Source organism: Branchiostoma lanceolatum, chromosome 7 (assembly GCF_035083965.1).
Source record: "Branchiostoma lanceolatum isolate klBraLanc5 chromosome 7, klBraLanc5.hap2, whole genome shotgun sequence".
Classification (NCBI taxonomy): Eukaryota; Metazoa; Chordata; class Leptocardii; order Amphioxiformes; family Branchiostomatidae; genus Branchiostoma; species Branchiostoma lanceolatum.
In genome coordinates, this window is record NC_089728.1 from 7725923 (window position 1) to 7742869 (window position 16947).

Here is a 16947-nt window from a genome sequence, read left to right on the forward strand (position 1 = left end):
CCAGAGACGGGAGTTCCGTTTGTAGTGTGGGTGTGGGAGCAGTGTACCTGGACACAGACGTTTAACGGAATGATTCGCACAGTGTTGACAGTCAGCTAGGGTTTTAGGTAACGATATCTTTTTTTGGTCCCAAAAAGGGGAGAACAACACAACAGGTCTAAATTGGCGATCAATTATGCATGAACACAGCACTTGGTGAATGAACCGTCCCTGCGTTACGTTGACAAGGGATTGGTTATTAGCTTAAGTCACTGTTGGCTTGTCTGTAAATTTCCCGGCTACTGAAGTCAGGTGTCAGTTGTGAGGTGAGTGTTTGACGGGGCACGTCCGTCTGTATGTACGAGGCGTAGCCATCCTGTACCACAGAGTTTCCGCTGGCATTCAAGGGCAGATCAAGTCACGGGGAGCTCAAGGAATTCCGACCTTTGGACAAAGATATACATGAAAAGCGGCACTTTTCTTTGACTGAGAAAAAGACTTGGAGACTGTGTTATTCGTCTTCTTGATTTTGTATCACGCTGGTGCCATAACAACACGGCCGTGTACGCTACACAGACACGAAACGAGCTTCAACAAAATGCGAGACTCTCTGAAAGTTCTGGCGGTGCTGTTGACCGCGGTTGTCGGTAAGTCCTGTTTCTTTCATCAGTTCAAGTATTGTCTAAAATTTTGTATATTGTTTAATGGCACGCTCTGCAACATCCTCTCACTACAACTAGGCTTTATCCTGTTAACGGTAGTTCGAAATCAACACCAAACCATTCAACGCATATAACTGTTTTTTTGTCCATGAATGCATGGCCTGGTTTCACCAAAATATATATTCTGTTTTATGTAGCTAAGAAACGGCCAAAAACAGTTCCTAACGTTTTGTCTGGCTTAATGACTTACAATATGTTATAGTTTAACTTCAACGCATGTACAATATGTTATAGTTTAACTTCAACGCATGTAGCAAAGTTAGATGGATCTTTACCACATCTCTACCTTCACTAACTTTGAAATAATTGTCATATTTAACTTCAGTCTGTTTAGCGGTGTGGGTCTGTTCGTGAAACACCAGGTAACGTAATCGGTAGTTCACTTTTGAGAGTGGAAACTCGCGAAGTGTTGTGTAACAGCAGCACGTACATTTCCTACGGCTTCTTGCAATATTCGTTGACAAGTTTTCATCAGGATCCTCGTTACACTTGTCTGTTTGTTAGATCAGATAGCTGGCTCTATCGGAGTCACTTAAAACACAGGATCTGACGTTGGATGATAAGATTACGTAGATTAATGGGACTAATGACTGCTACACAATACCCCCTTCCATGTTGTAGTTTCTCAACAAGTCCGAGTACACTAATCTCCAAACAGATCTATCGGTGACAAAGACCGTATCCACTGCTGACTGGCAAAATTTGCCAGTTGGATACGGTCTTTGCCACCGATAGATCTGCTTGGAGATTACGAGTACACGACATTCAAACAAATTTTAGAAATGTTGTTCAACGTTTGTTTAAATGTATAGCGGCAAGGGGATCTGACGGAAAGTCGTCCCTGTTCGTGCCGCCGACCGACTGTGATGTGGTGGCCGTCTCTGAAGGCACACCTGTCGGCTCGGAGATGTACGTCTTCCACCTGCCGTCCTACGTCAGTAACGTCACCGTAGTGTCTCCTCATGAGGACGTGCTGGAGGACTGGGGCGTCAGGGTGGACTCGGACAGTGGGCAGGTCAGGAAACAGTCATTCTAACGCTCGGAATAGAACACGACACGCCATCTATAATATAAATCTACCGCAGACCTACCTTCTAGTGGATTCCCCATATGTAATGCTATAGTGCATCTTCTTCGTCGTAATTATCTGTGTAAAATTTGTATTGATCTCTTTATATGGCATGATTCCGTTTAGTGTTCACTTGTCTCTGAGCCTCGGACATTGAATGAACGTGAGTGTTAGTGTGTGTGTATGCTTAAGAACGTTTAAAAAGGCCTGGTTTAAAAATGACCCACCGCGGATGGTTGCAGGTGATTGCCATAGGAAGGCTGGACCGCGAGGAGAGAGACTGGATCCAGATAGACGCCTTCACCACGGATTACTCAACTGTAGATGGTGAGGACAGTCTGTTAAACGGCACTAGCTACGAAGTCTGCTTTGAAGAAATGTTATGTGTACATATGACGGACTTTAAGTCGAAGTTCAGTGGGTGCAACCGAAAAATACAAAACGACCAATCAACATTTTAACAAACCAGCCTCTGATAGTGATGGGTACATTACCGATATACAAAAAATCACTTACTAGGATTTTGTCTGCAATATTTGCACTACCTTTCGTTTAACATGTCTATAAACTTCACTGGAAGTACTATATATATATATATTATATATATAAACTACTAGTCTGACTAAACCAAGCTTCCAGTAGCCCTTCTATGGGCCAGGCCGATAGAATCAGCCCCTGACAGCGAGAGATTGTGTAACACGGGCTACGTAAGCTACTAGGCACGGTGTATAGAACAATCCTAAATGCCCCACGTTGTTATATAATTCCAGCCGAACCCCTGTCCGTGAGTGTGTGCCTGAACATCACGGACGAGAATGACTGCGCCCCCGAGTGGACCATGCAGCCGTACCCGTACCTGGCGGCGGTTACCCCCGGCGTCCCGCCCGGCACAGCCGTCTACCAGCTGACGGCGCACGACGCGGACCTGCACCCGAACAACGTCTTCTCGTTTTACGAGATTGCAGGTACATGCACTATAGAAAAAACATTAGTGTTAAGACTACAGTGGACTTTGAGCAAGTCAGCACCAATGAGCCACGCCATTGTGGCAAGCTTGTACTAGTGTGAATTTGAGAACCGTGTATGTGCAAAAGATGTAACGTTACATGTAGTCTGACTGTCATACGGGTTTGATTGCCTTTTTTATGGTTAGATGATTGCCTATTACAATTGGTTCTGTTTGCCTTTTTGTGCGATTCTATATTTGTTTCTTACGAGAGAGATGATACTGTAAATTCGTTTACTTTTGCGGTGGTATTTTTTCGCGGTAGAGGGGAAAGGAGGTTTTTGCTCTGCAATTCTGTAGTACTGTGACCATACAAGGGAAACATATTCGCAAAGCAATGAATTCGCGGCGGAGATTTCACCACGAAAACCACGAAAATGAAACCACTGCGAAAGTTTCAAGTATGTTATCTAGCCTCCGGCACCAGGCCTTCCTGTAAGGTATTATAAAATTCGGCAAAAAGGGGAATAATTGGCCAGGAAAGTCAGTCCACGGTAAGGTTAACATCTGCCCCTAGGAGTAACTGAGCCAGCTAACGAAACCCTCTGGTGGCCAAACTTCCCTGGCAAATGTTCTTCTTTAGCCGGCGTAGTAAGTCTGGTAGAGACTAATGTTGTCCGTCAATATAGGAAGGAGTCAATTCTTCCAGCTGAACGCCACCTACGGTACGATCTCCACGCGGGGCCGGCCGCTGGTAGCCGGGCAGGAGTACGACATCACCGTCATGGCGCAGGACACGGCGGGGAACCAGAGCCCCAGGGTCACCGTGTCCATCCTGGCCGGCAGGAGGCCTCCGCAGTTCTTCCGGGAGGAGTACACCGTGGACGTGGACGAGAACCAGCCAGTGGGCACCATGTAAGATTAGACTGGGTACCATCCTCCGTAGTGACCGCTGGCTCAATGCGTGTCGCTTGCTTGTCGCTTGCTCGTCCGTGGTTAGCAAGCGACACGCATTGAGCCAGCCGTCACTACGGAGAATGGTATATTCAGGCTAATGTAAGATAGTAGTGCAGTCAAAACTGTAAAAAAAGAAGAAGACCAGGTGGTCACTATAGAGAGGATTTTTTATGCTTGACAATGTGTAAAATGAAAATAATTGACCATCAAAAAATGGTCAAATTGGCCAGTTGGTCCTTGTATAGAGGTGGTCACTTGTACAAATTTGAGTGTACATTCAATTTGATGTAGAGGGACACCACGAATTAAATCTTTACCAGGTGCCCGATCAATTAAGAAGAGAAAAGATAAGAATCACTGAAAAGTTTTATGATGCTCAACAATGACAACAACCCCAATAGAATTAGATAACAGAATGCCAAAGGACAGGTGCCGCAACTAAGAAGATAAGATTTATAAATCTTTCACCTGCTTATTCGTGTCTTTTATAACAAACCCAGAAAAGCTTACATTGCATTCTTCAGCAGTTCTTATTGCAATAGTACCTTATTCCAATTGCCACTATTGCTATCTTGCACTGCCTGTATACTGTGCCCTCGGTCAAGAACTTGTAAATAAAACTAATTCATTAATCAAGATAACTTCTTTGTCTTAAGGCACATGGCCCGTAGAAAGAGCAAATAAACGAAGAGACACAATGACAGATGGATGCATCTGGTATATACTAGTAGCCATATTAAAAGAAGTAGCGTTAGTTCAGCAACACAGTGATCTTAAACCTTACTGTTCATCATTTTTTCTTATAACCCAGAGTCCTCACAGTGCAAGCCAAGTCGTTCGCGGACTTGCCAGTCACCTACAGTTTCGTGGGCGGTGGCTCTTCAGCCTTCTCCCTCAACGACACCACCGGAGCGATGACTGTGGTCAGCCCACTCAGCTATGACGTCATGTCCCACACCATCTACCTTAATGTGTTAGCGGCGGAACTGGGATTTCATGGAATGGCTAGCATCACGCGGGTTAGTCTTTTGCTTATTCATTACCTTCGCAAAGAAGGTTATGCTTTTGGTGCCGTTTGCGTGTCAGTGAGCAGCATAACTCGAGAAGTTGTGAATGGATCCTAATGATATTTAGTAGGAGGGTACAGATGGGGAAAACCAAGGTTATAGTGGATCCCCTACCGGCTCTCTACGGTACCTTAGAGGAACTTTCGGTTCTGATATTTAGTTTGTCTTTTTATGTACTAAGCAAAATTTTGTATTGAAGGGAGAATATCATCGCTATACTTCAGCTGCTATAACCAATTATACGTACAGCTAGATCACTTTGTTCGGTTTAATAAGTAATATTTCAAATATTGAAAGTATAATAGTTGCATTGCTGTTCTAACTCAATAAAACATCAATAGAGTCTTTATTAGTTTCAGGATAATTGGCCGCAGTGACTCCGTAGTTCGCTTGAAACTCGATCATAAAAAGAAAGTCATCAACCTTAATCAAACATATTCCAAAAATTCATCAACATTGATGTGGCCGATTTGGCCTTATTGGTGCCGTGTTTATAGGTTGCTACAGACACGACACACTGTGCGTATATCAAAGTCTGCTTCGCAAACTTAATTTGACGAGAGCTCATAAAAAATCAAACAACGCATTTATCAGACTCCTATAACGTAACTGTCCGCTCCCACGGACACAGTGGGCCAGATAGTGAAGAGAAAACATCGATATTATTGAGACAGTTCTGCCCGAGTTACTGCGAATTAACAGATAGAGAATAATCGCGTGTCAATATCATCAATATCATGATATCTACGCCATATCCATGCCATATATTCGGTGACTACACTTGCTGACGGGAATTCAATTCAGTGCAGTGTAGTGTAGGACCATTCAGTAACACGAGATCTCTACATCCGCCTGTATTCAAGTGCGTTCTTTTGACGTCAATAAAATCTACACAAATTTTACGGCAAGTGGATGTGAACTTCCGTCAACAGTCATTAAGATGACATGTAGTCGGGCTGTCAATTTGGAATTGGTTCGTGGTTTCTCACAATTGAAGGAAGAACAAGTTTGTGCGTAGGCTGTTTATCATACTGTATCGGAAGTTACCATTGCACCGATTTCTTCAATAGAAGCCTTGGTTACAAAGTTCACAGTTGTATAGATTGGGCTTAAAACCCATCAATCGACCGTCTAACTCGAGTGACGACAGGAATTGTCCTACATTTCAGTCCTAACTTACTAACGGTTGATGATTAATCCTTTTGAGTAATATGTGGCACGTTATTTCATGCACTCGCCGCGTCACGATTTACGCGGGACGGGCAGCTTAAAATGTCTCCTGAGTGAAAACTCCAACCCCTACCAGTAGCATAAGATCACGGATTGACCGAGGTTTGAACCCCAGACCTAGCTAATCTTGGTTGCCTACTGCGCACCATTTGCACTCTACAAAGCACACGATACAATATTGACCGGCAATCTTTCCACTTGCGTTCCATAATCGCTAGAGGAGTGTAGTGTAAATAACAAACAAATGTCCATTGCCCCAAATGGTCCTTTGATAATGCCACACGAGTACTTATTCCCGTAATGTCGTCACTGCTAAAGCAACCCGACTGGCACATTAGCTCCTATTAGGGCAGCTGGCGTATGATACCGGATGCGTTCTTAGGATTATTTTCTGATTTAATGTTAAGTGAATTTGCAATGGAAAATCTGCAAACAACGCAGTGAAGCCGTTAGGACATTATATACGGCTCAGCGCTGGCTCGCACCATACCATATTTGGTCAGTCACAGTTGGTATCAGAAGTGGAATTCGACACATCACACTTAGCTTACATATGTTCTGGTAATCACTATGTTTCGCCCATGAACTCTTTACACATGTTATCTAAGTATAGAATATACAACGACGTATTGTTCCACTTGATTGACAGGTGACCATACATCTGAGAGAGGTAGATGAGACGACAGTCTTTCCGCCCATTACTCTACCCGCCACTACAGTCCCTCCGCCCACTACTGTGACCACTGATGTTGCTTCAACACGGGGCACCACCACTGCCAGTCAAGCTCAAACGACAATGGCGGCCACAGTTCCTCCAACAAGTGGCGCGCTTTTGACCACGCAGCTACATCCGCATACATCAGCGACGGACATGCTCACCACATCAGACCAAGGGGTTAACGTTACTTCGGCAACAAACTCTTCCTCGACAACCCTTATAACACCCTCTAACAAAACCATCGATCCAACAGTGCCTGTTTCAGTTACGCATCAAGCTACTTCAGAATATAACGTCTCCAACACAACAGCGTCCTCTACCCTCACCAGTAACTCTTCACACACATCAATGACACCAACTGCCACATCTCTTTCCCCCACGACAACAGTTCCCAAGAATCAGAGTATCCATACAACCTCCATGTTACATAATCTGTCCAAATCAAGTATTCCTTCCACTGACAAACCCCAGTCAACAAAACCCCCTCCTGTGGTCTGCCCTCCTGACGTTACGGCAATCCACAGAGACAATGTGAGTTTTCCATGGGTGACAGACGGACAGGGGGCAACTCTGACCCTCACCCTCACATGGCCACAAACAACACTTGGAAGAGACGCTTACTCCACAGAGAGATGTCCTCCAGGGTCCGAGAATGGTGAGTTCTGCAGAATTTCTTCTAGGAATGTTTTGACACAAAAGTAAACTACATAACTCTTCAGGACAGTCTTGCATACAACTACAAGAATGCTTTACTATGTAAGTTACTTTTCCACATGTCTATAGTACCTATAATTCAATACAGTGCACGTTTTCTTGCAGAAGTCTCTGCTCTTTGTTGTCAATATTATACGGTATGGAGACCATATGAGATGTTTTGTCCTTTTTTCAGCCGGTCACCGCCGAGGCCGAAGGCGATGTCGACGGGACGGTAGCTGGGGACGCCCGGTTCCTATCAGCTGTGATATCGGACTACAGGAGCTCACACAGGTAACAGTCGTGCTATCAGCAAAACAAGTGCTGTATTTAGCAACCATTTGCAGATGTACGTTTGTCGACTTCGAACTACATGTTATTTTACATCATGAAGAGACCCCAGGCTGGCCTCTCGTGATAGAATGGAAACAACCGCATTGCTATCCATTCGCTGCATAGCATTTTCACAGAGCCTGCGCTCATGTTTAACTTGCTTTAAATATATACAAAAAACAATGCACTATGCTTTGAAATGTGTCCGTTTTTCATCCAGACTAATACTGACGATTATGCAATTTTCAAGATGCAAATACTTGCATTCTAGGACCGTGTCACAAAAATGTCTCTTGTTAACGTTTTATGACCCTTGATGATTCAACAGAGGCCGGTGACATATTGGAATGCGGAGGAAGTGGCTAGCACAGTCCAGATCTTCACCATGACCCCAGGCGAACTTCACATTCAGGACGTCATCAACACGGCCGAGTTGCTGGAGGGAATCGTGCTTGTGAACGACACAGTTTCTGAAGAGGTTAGTAGATAATCTGTATCGGTGAAATGTACATCAGCTGAATAGCTACAATATGTTTGAAATGTTTCCAGTCAACGCGTGCTTTCTGTACAGGCACGGACAGCCAATCAGCACCAAGGACAGGTTACATGCAGACATGGACAACCAGTCAGCACCAAGGACAGGTCACATACAGAACATGGACACCCAATCAGTACCAAAGACAGGTCACGTGCAGACATGAACAATCAATCAGCACCAAGGACAAGTCACATAGAGACATGGACAACAAATCAGCACCAAGGACAGGTTACATATGTTCAAAATAATGTAAATGTTCGGATTATTATTGATACTTTTAACAACATTCAAACTGTGTTTTGTAGGTTGGGCAGTCCGTAATGACCAGTATCAGTCAGCTGATGAACGTCGACGCGGACACCCTGCTGGAGGGTCACGTGATCAATAACGTCACCAACAGGTAGGCCAGGGTGGGCCAAGTGATGTCATAGCGATCGATGCCAACATTACACTTATCCTGCAGTAAACGCTATTCTACAATGTCTTTCAGAAGAAAAAATCGCGAAGGAATGCATTTGATTCTGCTATCGCTATGTACGGATGTCCCTCGGTATATTTAGGATCAATGGATAAAGGTATCAATATCCTTACCAATATGTCTTGTTTGTTTGTTCTATTCCTTGTAGGATCCTGAACACGCTGGAGACCCTGTCCAATCACGTGACTCCATCAGACCGAGACCAGCCCTTGACCATGGTCGAGTCAAACCTGTGCATGCAGGTACGGACAACCTCTTACACCCAAACTGTCCTGTACAGTGTTAGATTTACTGAAGGGTTCATGATTCGGCAAACAGATGGAAAGGTCAGGGCTCAAATTGATGTGGCTCATTGTGGTTGGGGAACGGGACAATAGGGCGCAAAAAGCAATCGTCTTTTCCTGATTTTTTTCAGTATCAATTGCAATATACGTGTTGTCCACAGGTTCTAGACATCAACCTGACCCAGACTTTTCCGGGACACGGATTTTTGGCCCTCGCACTCCCGGCTGACCAGGAAGGGTCCTTTACAGAGGCGTCGGTAGAGGGCGTAGCCGATGTGGACAGCGTTCAAATGGGAGAGGTGGACGCAGCCATCCACATCCCTCCTGACCTCGTTGATTATCTCAAGACGTTACCCAACCGACCAGAAAGTGAGTTCTAAAATTGATTTGCTTTCCAATCACAAGTGTTGGCATTACTATCTTTACGTAAAGGTGCTGGGAATCAGTGATTTTTTGCGCAGTCACATCTACGACGAAATAACGAGGTACGAACTTTGTTGTACAGGTGACATCGTGCGGCTGACCTTCACGATCTTCCAGAACAGCAGGCTGTTCCAAACGACAGCAGAGCACAGCGAGGACAGGCTAGACATAGAGGGGTACCGCCGTGCAGTGAATAGCCGAGTTGTGGCCAGCAGCGTAGTTGGCCTGTCCGTTCGAGATCTGTCCATTCCCATACAGACCAGCTTCAAACCCACCGTGGTAGGATGATTCCCTGCAGTTTAAGCGATGTCAGGACATTTTCATTCATAGTAACGTTAAGTTATATCACAAGGCACATGTTTCTCTGCAAATATACCGTGCTATATATAAGCATCGGAAACCTTGATGTTGGTCAAATTTTCATTGGCATTTTGCAACACGAATTCGAAGTTAACCTACGGACTGTTTCTTGATATTCAAACTCCTTAGTATGATTGCAGACTCACATGCCTGTTAGCGTTTTGTTTCATACTGTCTATTGTAATGTCCTTGCTTCAGACTGACCAACATACGAACAACACGGAGTGTGTGTACTGGGACTTCGGCTTGTCGCTCGGCAAGGGCGGCTGGTCTACAGAGGGGTGCTGGCAGAATAGGACGGAGGAGGGGAGAGTCGTCTGCTACTGTGATCATCTCACCAACTTTGCTGTCCTCATGGTATGTTCTACTCATTACCTTCGCCAAGACGGTTATGTTTTCGGGTGTGTAAGTCTGTTTGTGTGTTTGTGAGCAGCATAACATGAGAATGCCTGGGTGGATTGTCTTGATATTTGGTATGTCGGTACATGTAGGTATTGATGAGACCTCGAAATGATTAAATCTTGGGCTCCTGGCGACTTTCTAATATACTGCAGCGGAACTTCCGGTTTTGATATCCCATGTTTTGGACAAGCCATGGTCATGATTTTTGAGTGGTACAAACAATATGTTCTTATCCGACGAAAACACCCCTTACTCGTGATATTTCCCGTTGCAGGACATCTACGGCCAGGGCAACCCGCTGTCGGCCGCCGACGTGTTCGCTCTTGACATCATCAGTAAGATTGGCTGTAGTCTCTCCATAGCCGGACTGAGTTTTACCCTGCTGACGGCAGCGGTCTTCAGGTAAATATGCTCTCGTATAGCATCAACGTGACTCATAGCTGTTGACGTAAAACACAATTTTACTGTATCTCAGCCAATCTAAGGTATTTCTCCATTGAGACTGATAAAAGATCCCTAATAAGCACATCGACACCCGATTGTGAAACGATATGTCGCTACTGTATAATAAATAATGCGTTTACCTCACAACATCCCCAGGCGCTTTCGAAGCTCCACGCCCCAGATCATCCTGATCCAGCTGTCCATAGCGCTCCTGGGCGTCCTCATCACCTTCCTGGCCGGGATCGAGCGCGTGGATCCCTCCGCGGGGTGCATCGCCGTGGCCGCCTGTCTGCACTACTTTCTCCTAGCCGGGATGATGTGGATGGCAGTGGAAGCCTTTTCCATGTACATGGCCTTCGTCAAGGTCATGTCAGCTCACATCTCAAGATTCGTCCTGAAAGTGTCACTTATCGCATGGGGTGAGAAAACATGTCTAGTACACTCTCCTTGATTTCTCAGTTGTTATACTTTGTCAAGTTGTTTCATTTTGCAGGCAGGTCGTCATCTTTTGAGTTATGACGTCACAGTTCTATCATGGTATTAGCATTTTGTTCAAATGTTTGTGTTTTCTTATGCCACTTTTACTCCTACCCTTTCTCAGGTGTGCCCCTGATCATCGTGGTAGTGACCTTGGCTGTGGACGTGAATCATTACCGCGGCGGGGATAAATAGTGAGTCTCTCTTAAGACAGTCTTAAGTTTATCGTTTGCATTGTATCACCTTCACTTGTCTCTATTGGAACTGATTTCTTATTTCTCCTTTCTACCAATTAAGGAGGTTAGAAAATAAATTTTAACCTCCTTGTTTCTACCTATACATCATGTTTGTATATTAACACCTGTACTTTGTCCCTTAGCTGCTGGATGGCGCTAACGCCCCTGTACTACGCGTTCATGCTGCCGGCCGGTCTGATCGTCCTCTTCAACCTGGTGGTCTTCATACTCATCGTTAAAGAACTCTACTGCAAAAGGTGAGGTTAGAGCCACCACGAGATAACATTTAAATCGTTCTAATGTTACCACAGCTACGTAAAGAAGTTTGTATGTCTTTTTCATCACAGGGTAAACAATATATTGTTTTCAAACTGTGATACGAACTTTTCTGTTCACAGAACAAAGTCTGCCATTACCCTCCGGAAGTCCAAGAAGGTTACAGGGCCGCCACCGCCTAGACACAAGGAGACCCTGCAACGTTTCCGCGTGGCGGTCACCATCTTTGTGGTGCTCGGCCTCACCTGGGCCTTCGGCTTCCTGGCTATCTCCGGTGCCAGGACCGTCTTCGCTTACCTGTTCTGTATCTTCAACTCTCTGCAGGTGAAAACACGTACTTTTGATGAAATTCAAATACTTTTCTGTTCCTATCTTCTTGTTCAGGATACATTTCCGATGCTTATAAAGACTTGTGTGGTTTCTTATAACGTAACTTCTTTGGTTGCCATTCCAGGGTTTCTTGATCTTCATCTTCTTCTGCGTGCGTCAGAAGGAGGTGCGTGACCGCTGGTTCTTCCTGTGCGCCGCCTGCTTCAACCGCCAGTACAGCTTCAGCGAGGTCATGGTCAGCCGCTCCATGGACTCCAACAGCAACCTCCGCACTCCGGGCAGCACGCCAGGTAAGGGACAAATACACTATTAGAAGGAAAATTCATCTTAGTCCTTAAATTACATTAAGGGGAATTCTAACAGTTCTCCAACGCAAAAAAATGGACTCAGAATTTTCGACTGAACCGCTGAGTTATCTACTGAACGGGACTGCTTTGTGAGAGGAGTTAAGGACATCTAAATCAGGGCTCACAAACATTCTCTCAACCGGGAAGGGGGGCGATATTAACTTCCAACAACCTTTGACCCATTGCTGACGTCACATATCATATGCATAACGTCACGTGTGCAGGGCGATTGGGTCAGACAGCTGAAGAAGACTGAGCGATTCAGTGAGTCCAATTTGTTTTGAGTTGGAGAACTGTTTCATTTTCCCATGATGGCAAATATACTTTGAGGCAGAATATCGTAGCAACTAAATGCTTGGATACAGCCTTCTGGACATGGTAGTGGACTGGAGTAATGGTCTGGGGCTTTTAAAAGGACCGTGATTCCTCTGGGCTTTGTCAACTCTGTTATTTTCTGTTGTGCAGCATTCGGCAGAAAGTCTACCTGTACTACCAATGGAGTCAAGGCCCCCTACTCCCACCAGAACGGTGCTAAGCTGATGATGAATGGCACCACGGCCAGTCACAACGGCACCGTACGTAACGGCAACCACTACAACACCTACACCTACAGGAACAAGGGGTACAAGGCCGACACCATCTCTACCAGCAGCAAGTCTACTACTGATGGGGCGGAGGACTTGCAGCCAGACACAGTGTGAAGGGGACTTACTGTCTAAAGGTTTAGGCCATACTGATTTGATTACTAGTACATGGATGACATCCCCTCGGCACCCCAAAACTGTATGGTAGGGATTTTTGAGGCAGGGGAGGGGAGGATGTCATTCATATAATCAAATCAGCCTGGCCTAAGAAGAAGACAGAAGGAAGGATTGTATTGTGGTGTAATGTTAAGTACAAGCAGCCTGGTGCTGCTATGTGTATATGGTAGCTATGGGTTTTCAGGGCAAATGAAAATGATCAACATACAATACATGTACATCTGTTATAAGGCTTAGATAAAACATTTATTTATGTAATATTGGTCTCCTTATATCTCAAATGGCAGTAACTTTGCCACCTTACAGAATATCGACAATGATAAGCTTACTTTTGCCTGTTTGCCTGAAGTCTATTACATACTGTTATTCTTGACTTGTTAGTGGTAACCTAATTCTATCGACTTTAGCGGTCACTATTCAATCGCTAAAATTTCATCATCACAATTATTTAATCACTGTGCTGTGGTCAGCTAGAAGCTTGTTCCCACCGTAAAAATTAAATACTCCCTTTGCCCCTAACTGCTTAAATTACCGACCGCAATATTAAGTGGATTTCCAGTGTGTTACCGTGCACATCTACTTAGATAAAGGAAGCAGCTTCATTTGTTAAATATGCAGTGAGGACATCAATGCTGAGGTAAACTGGTTCAACTGAAGAAGTGAACAAATTAACCCTGATATCAATACACTGACTGGTAAGCATTTGACTTTGAGATAATATCAAAGGTGTTAAGTGCCATAAGAAACAAGTTTAGTGATGTATAGTATATAACACATTGTTCAGAAAGGTTGTGGCAGTACGTTGTATTGTGGTGTTATGCTTATTACTAAGTTATGAAATACCAAGGAAAATAATTGATTATGTATTGTTGTACACAGGCCCTGATTCTTTTGTGTTTCTGTGATGAGTAAAAGGCACATTTTCAAATAACAAAAATATCTCACTTACAGTTAATTATGCACACCTTCAAAGGATGTGCTACTACATTGTTTCATTACTATTCCAAAATAGGGTATCTGGATTAGATTAGAAGTACATGTATCTGTAAAATCGCAATTGTCATCATATATGTGCACATTTTTTGGAGTAAATGCAGAATTCCTGGTCTACAACTGCTCTTTGAGTTTAAATTGGCATCTTCCACCTATTCAATATTTAGTATCTACAGGATTTCTTTCCTCCTGTTGAACTGACTTACACACAACATGCTGTATAACATGCATACTATGCAGACTCCTGAGTGAGTTTGTAGGCGTACACGCTGCCCCTCTGCTGGTAGTGGTGACTGGCCACCTCGTCTCTCTTGCGACGTTTGGTCGCAGGTTCCCTGGGGTCCCGCAGGGCGGGGTCACCGTACCCCCCTCCCCCTGGGGACTGCAGCTGGAAACAGTCCTGTGGCAGAAGAAACAGCGACTGTTAAAATACTGGAAAATATTGTTCTTTTTAAATCATACAGCCAGTCTTTGATGCTCTAGTTATGTATACAATCTTACTTTAAAAAGATTATCGGTAACCCTTAAGGAATGCCTGTTTATCTAAACAAATGTACCAAAGACAGCTGACAAGACAAACATGGGTTACGTTAAGTGGCTGACCTCAGACTGAGGACGAAGCATGGCACTTTTTTGTTAGCTAGTAGTAGCGCAATGTGACTTCATGACAGCTCTCAAATTTAGCCAAGCTACTTTTCTCGATAGGTGTGTTGAGTTCTTTGGTTTGCAAAGGTTTGATACCAAAAGCTCCCTGATACAATGGACTGCTGGCTTTATGTCCCCATCCAATAGGGCAATACAACTCTTTTCCAGACAACTTCAGACACAGGTGTGAACCCAGCCACCAGCTCCATGGAATTTGAACCTTATGTGGCGAGTCTTCAAATCCCCTTGTTAGGATACTCCCCCACTTACCCCGGGGTGCATGTCGATGCTTGCTTTTCCTCCCAGACTGACAACTCTCCCGTCCTTGTAGATGATCAGGTTCACCCCCCTGGAACCTGGCTCTCCTCCTAGTGTTTACAGTCCAGGTAACAAGATTAGAACAAAGTACAAATCACATCCTACTAACTAATTTCTATTTAAGTTAACTTCATGTCACAATGGTGATGTTCACATAATTTGGTACATAGAAAGTACAATGTATACAATACCCTTCTTAATCATAAAAAAGTAAGACAGAACCACACCAGAAATCATAGACGTCACTTACCATTAAGGCCATATGGCTGGAAGGCCCTTCTCTCACTCAGGATGGTAAACATGACTGGCCTTCTGAAGAGGAGTTCCCTCAGCACACCGTCCCCTCCACAGTACTGACCCTTACCCCCTGTTCCATGGTTCAGGTGGAACCTTCTCAAGATCACCGGGTACCTTAAGGAGGGACAAAACACGTCTTACATTAAACTGTATACAGAGTCTCTTTTGTCTCACAGGAATCTACGACTAACACAAAATATCAGAACCTGAATTTCCACTGCAGTACCTTGAAAGTTGCAGGCCCATTATTGAACTTCGTTTTCCCAATTCCAACCCACCTACCAAACACCACTCCGATCCATCCACACCTTCTTGAGTTATGCTGTGCACACACACACACACACACACACACACATGGAAAACATAACCTTCTTGGTGAAGGTAAATGATGTAATCGATGGCCTGTCGCTTACCTCCTCTCCACAATCTCTGGGTCGGTGATCCTGGTGTTGGTCATGTGGACATGAACACCACTTCTGCCGTCCCATGTTGGGCCCTGCATGGGGGTAGACAAGTTACGATATTAGCACCATGGATTACCATTAGATGACTATCTGTAAATTAGTGTTATTATAAAAAATATTTTGATCCTCTGATTGGTAGACAAAATAACAGATATTGAAATGATCTTTTTACAGTCTAGATGGATACACTTTAAACAGGAGATGCAAAGAAGAGACATGAACTACATATAAAACAAAACAAAATAAAGCATCATCTAGTGAACCATTTGGGTAATGCAGAAGCAGGTGAAAAGAGTACAGCAAGACAGATGCTGATTGCATTTCAAAGCAAGTAAGCAACAGTATATGTCATCAATGGAAATTAATGTACAGCCACATATATATGTACATACAGTGTATAAGCAAGCAAGCTGCAGTGCATGTAGAATTTCCAGCAAATTCTCTACTTGCACATGATGGGGGTTAGCTACAAATCAAACTAGCTTTGAGCAAAAAAACAACAACAGCACTTCAGGGTAGACCATGGGACAATGGAGAATCAATGTTCAATGACAGGAAGACATGGCAGAGTATGCTGACTGATGATAGAGACTCACAGCCCCATGGCCCCCTGCCACAGTTTCCACGTATCCAGTGTTGGCCTCGCCAAAGCTGGTCACATTCATGCAACCCTGGAAATCAAGAGGGAAAAAGCACAAACAACACTTTGACATGTCACTAATCACTCACCGCCCCATGTCCACCCGCCACTGTCTCATAGTAGCCGACATCCTTGTCACCAAATGCAATGTTATTCATGCAGCCCTGCAACAGTCGAGTGAGAGGTTATCATACTATAATGAGAGAAAAATCTTTCTAAGTGCGTGACTTCTTCAACACTTGTGTGGGAGGGAAGAACCACTCCATCTAGAAAGTACAGCCTCAATGAAAAATAACTGAGTAACATCTACACTGTTCTTAGTAGTCATCATCATCATCATCATCAGTCAACATGCTTTCGCTACAACAGGGTTATACGTTGGCTGTCATACAAGACAGGGATGCGCCAGTTCTCCCGTTCGGGTGAATAATGCAAATCACTGTATGGCTGATACGAGACGGAGGTTTGCCAGGCCTCCATCCGGTTGATTTGTAGTGAATCACCAACTCCAAATAGAAGG

The 16947-nt window shown here is 44.3% G+C and overlaps 2 protein-coding genes across 5 annotated transcripts in view; one reads left to right on the plus strand and one right to left on the minus strand.

The window, feature by feature from the left end:
• On the plus strand, positions 1 to 14177 carry LOC136438970 (adhesion G protein-coupled receptor L2-like). The gene is made up of 21 exons (XM_066434041.1): positions 1 to 626; positions 1514 to 1716; positions 2013 to 2097; positions 2541 to 2735; positions 3406 to 3631; positions 4485 to 4692; positions 6620 to 7343; positions 7578 to 7675; positions 8043 to 8192; positions 8558 to 8652; positions 8879 to 8972; positions 9176 to 9383; positions 9520 to 9716; positions 9996 to 10154; positions 10474 to 10601; positions 10800 to 11062; positions 11245 to 11314; positions 11500 to 11613; positions 11755 to 11956; positions 12087 to 12252; positions 12775 to 14177. The coding sequence occupies exons 1-21, from the start codon at positions 578 to 580 to the stop codon at positions 13008 to 13010; spliced, it is 3870 nt and encodes a 1289-aa protein (XP_066290138.1). The 5' UTR covers positions 1 to 577; the 3' UTR covers positions 13011 to 14177.
• Positions 13291 to 16947, minus strand: part of LOC136438969 (5-oxoprolinase-like) — a 21517-nt gene continuing 17860 nt past the window's right edge. For 2 of the 4 annotated variants that reach the window (XM_066434039.1, XM_066434037.1), the window contains exons 30-34: positions 16517 to 16591; positions 15737 to 15819; positions 15277 to 15437; positions 14979 to 15076; positions 13291 to 14463 (exon numbers count right to left, since the gene is read on the minus strand). In XM_066434039.1, the coding sequence (XP_066290136.1) occupies positions 14296 to 14463; positions 14979 to 15076; positions 15277 to 15437; positions 15737 to 15819; positions 16517 to 16591 (585 nt within the window). In that variant the 3' untranslated portion in view covers positions 13291 to 14295. Of the gene's footprint in view, positions 14464 to 14978; positions 15077 to 15276; positions 15438 to 15736; positions 15820 to 16383; positions 16459 to 16516; positions 16592 to 16947 lie in introns of all 4 variants that reach the window. The other 2 variants (XM_066434038.1, XM_066434040.1) reach the window with 2 other exon arrangements.

What these genes read in the sequence shown, in the direction of transcription:
- LOC136438970 (XM_066434041.1), top strand. Translation starts at nt 578, where the DNA reads ATGCGAGACTCTCTGAAAGTTCTGGCGGTGCTGTTGACCGCGGTTGTC. An exon ending in AACCAGCCAGTGGGCACCAT is followed by an intron (nt 3,632 to 4,484) that starts GTAAGATTAGAC and finishes CTTATAACCCAG; the next exon opens with AGTCCTCACAGTGCAAGCCA. An exon ending in TACCGCGGCGGGGATAAATA is followed by an intron (nt 11,315 to 11,499) that starts GTGAGTCTCTCT and finishes TTTGTCCCTTAG; the next exon opens with CTGCTGGATGGCGCTAACGC.